General features: G+C 32.3%; 1 protein-coding gene across 2 annotated transcripts in view; it reads left to right on the forward strand.

Annotated features, from left to right (window-relative positions):
* YTHDC2 (YTH domain containing 2) overlaps positions 1–12,243 on the forward strand; it is a 69,107-nt gene that overhangs the window by 35,930 nt on the left and 20,934 nt on the right. For both annotated transcript variants that reach the window (XM_045837870.1, XM_045837871.1), the window contains exons 18-23: positions 626–731; positions 2,319–2,438; positions 2,747–3,019; positions 5,889–6,015; positions 7,048–7,253; positions 7,628–7,823. In XM_045837870.1, coding sequence (XP_045693826.1) covers positions 626–731; positions 2,319–2,438; positions 2,747–3,019; positions 5,889–6,015; positions 7,048–7,253; positions 7,628–7,823 — 1,028 coding nt within the window. The remainder of the gene's footprint in view (positions 1–625; positions 732–2,318; positions 2,439–2,746; positions 3,020–5,888; positions 6,016–7,047; positions 7,254–7,627; positions 7,824–12,243) is intronic.

Raw genomic sequence — 12,243 nt, forward strand, 5'->3', positions numbered from 1 at the left:
CTGCCTTGCCATTAGCTGATAAAGGAACAGTGGGTGAAATTAAGAGACTACTTTTCCTCAAGATATTTTTGTTACTAGCCAGAAAATTATACAAGTCTTTATGATGATGGGGTAAATGACATTGCCTTGGAGTTGTGTAATACATAATTTGTACAACTCTTAACAGTGCTTGGTATCAGCTCAGTAAAACTGATTAAATTTAAGTCACCACAGGTTTATTTATACCTTATTTTTTACTCATTTTCATATACAGTTCTTTTTTATTTTTATCAATACCCTAGATGTACAGAGGTAGACAAAAATAGGTTAATAAGAATACTAAATAAATAATAATACATGAATAAACTATATTTCACATACTCACAACTAGAGACCCTCTTTTGCTCACCCATGTATATCAGATAGGTATCATTCATGATCTCACTTTGCAAATGAGACATTTGGGTCCTAGACAAGTGAAGTGTCTTCTGAAAGGATTCATAGAGGGTAAGTACCAGAATAGGGATTGAAACTCAGATGTCCTGATAATGGTTCATTGTTCTGTCTCCTAAATCGCATTTGTTACACAGTTTCCTTATTATAGTCTTCATTCCTTGAGTTGTAATTTTGTATTTTACTTTTTAAGGGCAGGGCGATGTAGACCTGGAATTTGTTTCCGTCTGTTCAGTAGACTCCGATTCCAGAATATGTTGGAATTTCAGACTCCAGAACTTCTGAGAATGCCATTACAGGTAGAAGTTTAGTTAACTCTGAAAGGCTGTTTTTGTGGGTGAGGGAGGAAGAGGGACCATTTCAACTTAAGCTAATTAGACTTTTCAATAATTTATAAAACAAAATTATCAAATACATATTATAGAGGGTGGTTATGTATATAACTAATATTTTTTATATATAAGACAATTGATAAACCTCCAAAGTTTTAAAGAATTACTTGAGAGCATTTAAGTTATGGTACAGTTTATATTATTTTTTGTTTTATGCAACATTCTAGGAGTCTGTCAGCCATATAGTGTTCACCTTTTACATTCTTAATGAGGATTGGAAAACAAATTATTTAATCTCCAAAACATAATACCAAAATTTCAGTTTAAGATGCTTAGAATTACCTTGGTAGATTTGGAACTAAGTTTGCTGAGATTTCCTGGACTTTATTATTTTCCTTTAGGTTTTCTGACTTCATGAAACAGCCAGACACTATGTGGATAGTTTCTAGGGAAAACTTTCAGAAGAACACTAATTTGATTCTTTGGGGTGCTGAGCTAATGCTGATTTCCAAACTTTAATGAAACACTAGATCGTATATTTTTTAAAAAGAATTTATTTATTTATTTTTAGAGAGAAGGGAAGGGAGAAAGAAGAAGAGAAATATCAATGTGTGCCTCTCCTGCACCCCCCCCCCACCGGGGACCTGGCCCACAACCCAGGCATGTGCCCTGACTGGGTATCAAACCAATGACCCCTTGGTTCATAGGCCAGCACTCAATCTACTGAGCCACACCAGCCAGGGCTGTTCCTCTTAATTCTTAACCAGCACCTAAATTATCTCTCCTGCTTGTGTCTCTAGTTGTAATTTTTTAATGTTTGCTTTTTGTCCTCTTTCCACTCATACCAGTAGTTTCAATTTCCCAAACACATCTTATTTGTTTCTATCCCTTCTCTCTAGACTCCTCCCTTTTATTCCTTTTGTAATTAATTCCTACTCAATCTTTATATCTTAGCTTAAGTTCATTTCCTGAAATTGTTTTTGACTTCCCATGGCTTCCTTCTTCTGCATGTTCCTGAACTTGATTAAATCTTTTGTTTTACCTCTTTTGCAACCATGTCCTTCATAGCACTTATCACATTTGTAATTAAAGAGTTAATTATATAAGTATTCTGTTTTTCACACATAATGAAAACTCCCTGAGGGCAGATGCTTGTCTGACAGTCTGTCCTCTTCTACTTGCTGCATAGTGCCTAGCACTCAGTAAGTACCTGAATATTTGTTTAATGGATACAAGATTCCAGAATATAATATAAAGGAAAAAATATTTTTAGATAGTATAACTCTTATTGTTATATATAAAACTGTGTGAGGAGACATTGCCAGTGGTGGCAGTGGTGATGTTGACATGAGTTGTTGGAGGGCATTTATAACAATTCTGGCACCTAGGGCAAAGTGTGAGCCCATCTTTTATTGAAAGACATTGTTCCCTTTACTGTTCATTTTAGCCAGAGACTCTACTAGTTTTTGCTTGGGAACAATAGTTATGATTTTTTTAAAAATAAAAATCAATTATAAATTGTAGTTCTTCAAAATTATTTATTCTTATTTACAGGAACTTTGTTTACATACCAAGCTGTTAGCCCCAGTTAATTGTCCTATTGCTGATTTCCTTATGAAAGCACCAGAACCTCCACCAGCTTTGATTGTAAGAAATGCTGTACAAATGCTTAAGGTTGGTGTCTTAATAATTTTATTTAATCTGACTATTTTACTTGAAATTTAAACTAAACGAGTACACATGTTAACTAATTTTATACTTTAAAAAATTATCTTAATCATGTATTTTGAATAATACTGTTGTGGTAGTTATAATAAAACAGTAGTTTTTTTTTATATATTTGAAGAAAAATATATTTTTTGTGAGATGTGATAGCAAAACAAAAATTACATTTTTATTTCTGTCTTACAGATTTTTAAGTATGTTGCTTGACTAAACAGTTTTTGGTTAAGTCAAATTCTGTTTTGTATCCTTTTATTTAGACAATAGATGCAATGGATGCATGGGAAGATCTCACTGAACTTGGATATCATTTGGCTGACTTGCCAGTAGAACCTCATCTTGGTAAAATGGTCCTGTGTGCTGTTGTTTTAAAGTGTCTGGACCCCATCCTTACAATTGCCTGCACACTAGCCTATCGAGATCCTTTTGTCCTACCAACGCAGGCCTCTCAAAAACGTGCAGCTATGCTTTGTAGGAAACGATTCACTGCAGGGACTTTCAGTGATCACATGGCACTTCTCAGAGCATTCCAGGTACTGTCATTGTTATTTTAGTTCTGACAATATTGCTGGTTAAACACATTTCTGGGGCACATGTAACAAATTAAAAAAAAATATGATTACATTAATTTTTGTTAATTTTTGTTAATTTTGTTAAATTAATTTTTTATTTTAAAGTCACATTTTATTAATTGCCTAGAAAAAAATCTTCCTATTATTAATATGTTGAAATTATCATGGTTCTTCTTTACTTTTTTCCTTCCATTTTCTCTTTTAGGAATATATATATATATTTATAGTTGTATTTATTTTTAATTTTCAAGTTCTTTATCTTTCAATCATATCTTGGGCAAGGAATGCTCTAAATTTTTAGTTAATAACCATTGCATGTTATTCAAAGTATATAGAACAAAGCTTGAAAGAAAATTATCTTCAATTTATTGGCTTATTTTTAGAGTACATCATTTTCATGTGTGCTCAAGACCCTGTGTGAAAAACTTAATTTTATAAAGCAAAATCCGAAAATCACTTAAAGCCTATTAAGATAATAGCATTGAGAAATTGAGAAAAGTGCTAAATGGGAAAGAAAAGATAAGGAAAGTGAGACTCTGAAGAAGAGAAATTAAATATAGTTAGGAAATTTGGATGTAACAAAAAATGTTATTTCTTGAAAAGGTGTACATGTTATTTATTCTTAAATTCTCTTGAATGTAGCCTATGCCTGTAAATTTAAAAAATTTTTTCTGTTTGTACAGAAAGTATTGTACTTTTTTTCAGAGCATTTAAAAACATTTTTTTTTAAAGATTTTATTTATTTATTTTTAGAGAGGGAAGGGAGGGAGAAAGAGAGAGAGAGAGAAACATCAATGTGCGATTGCTGGGGGCCATGGCCTGCAACCCAGGCATGTGACCTGACTGGGAATCGAACCTGCAACACTTTGGTTTGCAGCCTGCGCTCAATCCACTGAGCTGTGCCAGCCAGGGCTTCAGAGCATTTTTTAATAGTACATACAATTTACAAAAAGAATTATAAGCTTTTTTGTGAGTTATTGAACTGTGGATAAATGCATTCATGTTAACTGAGTCTATTAGGTACCATATATTATACCAGATCAGTGGAGTGATAATAATTGGAGATAAGCAGAATTTTTATCTTCTTTTCCCCCAGCTCCTTCAAAAGCAGAGAGGATAGATAAATTACTGCTTTGGTAATATTTCAGTTAGTTATATTACAAAGCACAACAACTCATTTTCAAAGAGGAGCTCTCTTATACTACACATAGATGGTTTCTAGAAATCCCGCTTTCCATTCTCAGACCGATTAGGGAATTGATATAGATATTATTTTTGGAGGAATGGAGGATTCTTAAATGTAAATGGTATTATGATGGCTTATTTGAAAAACCTCCATAGTTTTGTGGAGGAAAATTAGCAGCTGTATCTGAAAGATAAATATTTTTACATAGTTGATCATTTAGGTTACCTGATGCATAGTTCTCTCATTGGGATTTATAAACTCAATGGTTTTCATAGCTTTTGAGTATAAATGAACTAATGATATATTTCATTTGTTCACAAGGTCTTAGACTTTATTTTTTATATTTAATTTTTAAATTACTTTTTAAAATTGAGGTATGATTGACATACAAGTTTCAGGCATATAACATAATGACATAATATTTGTATATATTGCAGAACGATCACCACAGTAAGTCTAGTTAACATCCATCATCACAGTTACATTTTTTTTCCTCTTGTGATGAGAACTTTTAAGATCTCTCCAGTATGTTAACTAGATTTATTATGAAGATTGTTTCCCAATATATAAAAAATGTCAAATTACTATGTTGTACACCTGAAAATTTATGTCAGTTATATCTCAGTAAAAAAGTTTATTTTAAAAAATGTCTACTTTTTTACCTACTTCCAAATATAAATACAATACAGTGTTACTGAGGTCTGTCTGGAAAAAGTCCAGTCATTGTTAGTATAACAAGAACAGCTTGTGTGACATGGATACAACTTGGCAGCCAAAGAGAGTGGGCTGAAATGTGCGTGTGTGAACCATGACAAATTTACTGTGCTAGTCAGTGGGGGCAGTAGACACTGTCAGGTGAGCAGGTGGCTGTCACATTCAAAATGACTGCGCAAGTAGAACAATGACTCTGCATCAAATTTTGTGTTAAGCTTGAACATTTCCTCCGTAGAAACTAGTTGGATGATTCAGAAGGCTGCAGCTATGGGCAACTGGTGAATGGTAGCTTCATCATGACATTGTGCCTGCTCATGCCTCATGTTTTGTGTGGAGTTTTTTGGTGAAACATCAGATCATCCAGGTGACTCAGTCCTCCTACAGCCCAGATTTGGTGCCCTGCAACTTCTGGCTTTTCCCCAAAACTAAAGTCACCTTTGAAAGGGAAGAGATTTCAGAGCATCAGTGAAATTCAGGAAAATATGATGGGGTAGCTGATGGTGACTGGGAGAACTGTGTGACGGCCCGAGGTGCTTACTTTGAAGGGGACTGAGGTGTCATTGTCCTATGTACAATGTTTCTTGTATCTTCTTGAATAAATGTCAATTTTTCATAGTACATGGCTAGATACTTTCTGGACAGACCTCATATTCACCATACAGTACATTATATCCCAACAACTTAACTTTAATTTATAACTGGAAGTTTGTATCATTGACCACCTTCATCTATTTTACCAACTCCCCCACTGCTGGTAACTGTGTCTGTCATCTGTATCTACAAGTTTTTTTTTTTTTAATAAAGTCTTATCTTTTATTAAAATAATCAGAAGGAGAATTGACCTTGAGTGGCTAATGTAATGGTTTTCAGTTACTGCTGCCTAAGAAGTGATTGGTAAATATATCTTATTATGTAATTATATTTTTATAGGCATGGCAAAAAGCACGGAGTGATGGGTGGGAGAGAGCCTTTTGTGAAAAGAATTTTCTTTCACAAGCTACCATGGAAATAATAATAGGCATGAGAACTCAATTGCTTGGTCAACTTAGAGCATCAGGTAAAAATTTCCCCCAAAGAACCTATTTAAACCACTGAGAGTACCCTGCCCATACCTCATAGTGTTTCTAGTGTTAACTGGTACCATCTTATATTATTTTTACGACATTATCACATTGTTGCATATCTTATATTCATGAACTGCTTTGTAGACTTCTCTGTGACCTTAACTTTTGTTTGTTGAAAAAAAAATGATATTGTAGAAGTTGTAGTTGAGAAATGTGTGAATTCCTTTCGATACTGTCAGTTGTGTACAATTTATAAGGTAATTATTTGTTGGTGGAGATCCATTTAAATATTATATTTATATATTATCACTATTAAATAAAAATTATTTAGTTCTATGAAATAGAAATTAGAAAAATTTAAGTAGATTGATATGAATACTGGCCTTCATATATTTGGAACATAAAACATCAAGTAATCACTTGAAGGCACTTTAATTTTTTTAAAAGAGAATGCCAGTGCTGCTACTTTATTTTAGAATTGCTCATTTAGTTTTGAGTAGCATAGTACATTGAAGAATTTGGCAGAAGAAAAGTGCCAGAACCTGAATTAACAGATTAGCTGATGTGCCAAAGTAATATGAGGAGTGAACCAGTGGATTTAGAATTGTTTCAAATATGGGGAAATATGAAGGATTTTTGAAATTTAAGCAAGAATACTCTATATTTATGTGACTTTACCTCCAGTGCCTATCATAACCAAAATGTTATTAATATCTTTCAGAAGAATGGTTTAGGTTTTCAGCTATGACTTCATTGTGTCTCAGATAGCAGCTTCTGAAGAACTTTATTGCAAGAATGTGTAATTTTAAAGAAGTCCCTAAGTCCCCAGTGAATCTTCTACTTTCTCTAGTCTGAGCAAACCTAAACTTTCTTAGAACATTGATTCTAATTTTAAACTAGATTTTATTATTTATTGTGGAATTTGAATATCATTATACAATTTTTTTTATTACAAAACACACAAGTTTAAAAGTATATTTGAACAATAGGAAAAGTGTGTGTGTATTTTTTTTTCCTGTTTCTAGGTTTTGTTAGAGCGCGAGGTGGTGGTGACATTCGAGATGTTAACACAAATTCTGAGAATTGGGCTGTTGTTAAAGCTGCATTGGTGGCAGGCATGTATCCTAATTTAGTCCATGTGGACAGAGAGAATTTAGTGTTGACAGGGCCAAAGGAGAAAAAAGTACGGTTTCATCCCACATCAGTTCTCAGTCAACCTCAATATAAAAAGGTAAAACATTCTTAATACTTTTAGGCCTTGAGGTGAAGCTAATCTAATTTAGATGGTTGAAAATCAATGAAAAAAATGTTCCAAATACTCACCTGCTTTAAGAAATTAATTAGTTTTATATATATATATATATATATATACATATATATATACATATAAATTAGCATTGTAACAAAATTTTGAATCTTAGAATTGGAAGAGTTAATGTGTTAAGTAATAAGGACTTTTTTTACAAACTACATGAGTAATGAATGACATGCTTTAATTTTTGCTTGGGTATACCTATTTCATTGAGGGACTTTTTACATAAGTGTTGCCAGTAAATTAGGTGATAAACACAATTAAAAATATTTAAAAATTTATTTTCCTCATAGATTCCTCCAGCCAATGGTCAAGCTGCAGCAGTTCAGGCACTGCCCACAGATTGGCTTATTTATGATGAAATGACCAGAGCCCACAGAATAGCTAACATCAGATGCTGTTCGGTAGTGACACCTGTCACAGTATTGGTATTCTGTGGGCCAGCCAGGTTGGCAAGTAATGCTCTTCAGGAATCTTCATCCTTTCGAGGTAAATGTGTTATGAAGATTGAAATAAACCTGTATTTGAAATGATATTATTTTTCTTTTTACTAAATCTAACAAATTTTGAAATTACAAAAACTTATGTAATAATAACTCCCTTTTGATATATCAGGTTGGCCAAAAAATCTTTGTTTTTTTCTGTGAAATAAAAGAAACATTTTTCATTTTCACCAATAACTTTATAGATTTGGATATTTTATGTTGACTATTTCCCACATGGTATAACGTTGTTGTTCTCAATTAATGTCTTCATTTGATCGCTATCAACTTCAAGTGTTCTACCCAACCAGGGAGTATTGTCCAGCAAGAAATCTTCAGCACAAACCACTTTTCAAACGTTTGATCAGGCACAGCACCTTCTCCATACACTGCACAAATCTTTTTTTGTGTTTCAGTTGCATTGTTACCTTTCTTGAAATAATTAAGCATAATATGCCAAAAAGGTTATGTAATGTTTTCCATCTTCAATATTAAAATGATTACACAAAAATTCACCAATTTTGATAAGTTTTTTTAAAGTGTATGCTGATATGACAGCTGTCAGAATACAATCTAACAAAATTGTTTCAAATGAAGTTAAAGATAACTCAGTGCTACTAGAGCCATCTTATAGAAAAAAACAGAAGTACTTTTTGGCCAACTTAATATTATGACTAATTAGAAAATGCTAACACGTATTATTGCTCTTGAAATTAATTTCTAAGATAACTTGATTTGTGCATTTTTTATTAACCTTAGGAAGGAAGTTTGATTTTCTCATAGAAAGTTTGTTTTTCTCTTCCACTGAATTTAAATGATAGTTTAACAAAAATAAAGGTGTCTGTTTAAAAGAAATAATAATAGTTATCCATAACCTATTACCCTAATGTAAACATTTTTAAATATTATGTATTCTTTCTATATATACATATTTTAAATTATTTTACCCATACTGTTATTTTATATTCTGCTATATTCATTGTGTTGAATATAAAAAAAACATTTTAAATATTTTATATTTATGGCTGCAAAATATTCTATCACCAAAGTAGCATAATGCATTTAAATGTGTTTCATTACATTTGGACATCTTGATTGTTTCTAATTTTTTGCTATTTGGTGATTTTGCAAATATTTATCGGGCAGCTACTATATGCCAGGTATTGTGCTAGGTATTGAGGATGTAACAGAAAACAAGATAGAAAAGGTGTTTCTGTCCTTAGGAGTTTCCATGGTTGTAGATGGTAGAGAGATAACAACAACAACAAAAGTAATTTATTTAGTACTGTGAAAGAAATAAAAACGGCTGCCTTGGGGGTGACTGACTTTAGAAACAAACCCTAGACAAGTTTCTCTGAGGAGATGTGATTTAAGCTGAGACCTAAAGTATGAGAAGAAGCCAGCCATGTGAAGATATATAAATAATCTGGCGAGGACCAAGATTCTGCATTAGGTCATGATCTAGAAATTGACAGAAAGCTTCTGTGATTGGAAACACAGTGATCAAGGAGAGAGTGGGTGGGATAAGATTGAATGAAAGGCATGGACTTGTAAATCATGGTAAATGCAAGAGAAGACATTGGAGGGTTTTAAGTAAGGGAGTGACATGATGTGATTTGTGTTCATAAAGATCATTTTGCCTGTGAGAATGGACTGCTGAAGCAACGAGAATGGCAGGGAGAAGACAAATAAGAGTTTTTGCAGTGGTCTTTATGATCGATAATGGCCCAGAACTACAGCAGTGGCAGCTGATATAAAGAGAAGTAGATTCAAAATTATTTTGGAAATAGTACCAGTAACTGCTAGGTTGAATGTGGGTGATGAGTGAAAGGGTGGAGTCATTAAATCTTAGGTTTTGGTAGCTTGCTGAATAACTGATGCCACTCCTTTGAGATTGAGAAACTGGGAGGAACAGATTGTGTAGAGGAAAAGTTGAGTTCTATTTTAGACATGTGAAGTTTGAGATGGCTAAGGCACCCTAAATAAGAACTTTTTTTTTCTGGAGACATTGGGAATTATATATCTGGAGCTTAGGAAAGAAGCCTGGGCTAGCAATGCAAATTTGGAAGTCACCAGCTTGTAGATGATATTAAAGACAGAAGACTGGATGGCCTAAAGGAATGTGTAAATAGAGAAGAGGGTTGTTGACAAAATTCAGAGAAATTCTAATATTTAGAATTTGAATAGAGGAAGAAGGAGTGACCAAGTGTTGAAGGTAAATATGTTTCAAGAAAAGAATGGTCAGCTCTTTTGAATTTTACTTTGAGAGATTGAAAAAGACATATACTGAAAATTGTTTGTTGTATTTGGCAGTATGGTGGTCATTGATGACCTTAACAAAAGCAGTTTTATTGGAGTGATGGGGCCCATAGCGGGTTAAGTTTTTATAGAAAGATAGAAACAGCATATAACTCATGAGGAAATGGATAAGGTGGGGGCACTGGTATTGCGCATTGATGTCTTCATCTATGTGCTTTTTTGTTTTCATAAATATTTTTCTTGGGATAAAATTTCTTGAAGTAGAAAAAAATATTATTTATGATTCTTCCCTCATACACAGCCATATTAGGGCCATCAAGAATGAATTTCAGCCCTGGCTGGCGTAGCTCAGTGGATTGAGCGTTTGATTCCCAGTCAGGGTACATGCCTGGGTTGCAGGCCATGACCCCCAGCAACCGCACATTGGTGTTTCTCTCTCTTTCTCTTTCTCCCTCCATTCCTTCTCTAAAAATAAATAAATAAAATCTAAAAAAAAAGTGAATTTCATTGCAATTGCACCATCAGTAGGTAGTAGTTTTATATATAAATTTGCTATTTTAGCAAAATACGCTAGTAAAATAATATACTTTAAAAAAGGTTTCTTTCAGCCTTTTTTATTATCATATATCATGAATTTTGGGGGGTTTTACATAATTTGAGTTCTGTGTTTTGACTAGTATATATTCAAATTGAATAATTTTTTCGTATACTTCTCATTCCAAAGCTGAGACAGTTTCATTCTTCCATGGACCTGATAAGTATTCTGTTTTTTTTTTCTTTTTCTATAATTTGAATTTTTAGATAGTTAATTTTTTCAACCATGCTGCATTAACTGTGGTTTAAAGTGTAGATCTAATACCTTACAAGGGCTTTCCTCTCACCTGCACCATTTATTAAATAATCCTTAATAATCCTTATATATAATCCTGATATATCCTCTTTTAAAAGTTGATGTTAATTTCATATTACATTGGGCATTTATACATTTTTGTTTATTCCTTTAAATTTCTGCCTTTATATAGTAACATCTTATTCAATATTTTTGTTATTTATTAAGCTGTAATATCTGGTGGTAGAGGATCTACTTATAATTCTTTGCTACTTTTCTATTATTAAGCTATTCTTTGATAATCTCACTTATTTTTATGAATATCTAGTAGTCATCTTTTTGTAACCTTTTTTTTGCACCCAACATTTCTTTTGTGATTTTAATTTAGTTTTTGCTTCCAGCAAATTTAGTATATTCTTCTGTTTAGTGAAACCTTCTATTAAATTTAGCAATATTTTTTTGGTAACTTTATAAAGTTTGGGTATGATTCTTAAGATGTTTTGTTGCTGTTTTTGAATTATTACATTGAATAGGTTCTCTTTCTCATTTTCCTGCTGATCTTGCTTAATAAGAACACTACTACAGACAGTATATTATAATTACTCTGTTGTTTTACTAAGCTCTTACTAATCGTTTTGATTCTCTATTTCTTAAATTATGTCACCTTCTTAAATTATGTCACCTTTAGTGGTAATATTTTAATTTGTAACTAAAGTTTATTTTTTCATTTTTTTACATGATTTTGGAAAACCATGTTAATGGTCTACTTTGTCTTTCTGAATTTTAAAGGTTTAAATTCTAAAGTTGTATCACTGATTATAATGTTAATTTTCATTTTGATAAATTATTTATTAAGAAAGAAATGTTCTGTTTTTAATGTTTTAAAAAAGTGTTGAATTTATTAGTTTTTGAGCATTGGTTCATATAACCACAATTTGTTTAGCTTGTTGATGTGATAAATATGTTTTATTTATGGAAATACCATTTTGTTCCAAGGATGAACCTTTCTTGGACTAAGAATAATTTATTGCAATGCTAAATATTTTGCTAGCATTTATTAAGTTGGATATATTTATGTTCATTAGTGAGGCTGCTCTATAGGGTTTATGTGGTGAGTCCATCTGAATGTTTAAGTACCAGGTTTTAGAGTTAGGTTTAGATTTTCTTCATTAAAGGAACTGGCCATTATATGATTTCTCAAAAGTTTGACAGACTTGGTGTTCTGGATTTCTTTGTTGTTCTTTAATGGCATCTTGAATTCCTTCCTTAAATAGCTTGAGTTTTTCTATTTCTTATTCTTTCAGTTTTAGTAATTACTTATTCTTTGTTTTGTAGAAAA

This window comes from Phyllostomus hastatus, unplaced genomic scaffold (genome assembly GCF_019186645.2).
Source record: "Phyllostomus hastatus isolate PE091 unplaced genomic scaffold, TTU_PhHast_1.1 phas_contig_254, whole genome shotgun sequence".
NCBI lineage: Eukaryota > Metazoa > Chordata > Mammalia > Chiroptera > Phyllostomidae > Phyllostomus > Phyllostomus hastatus.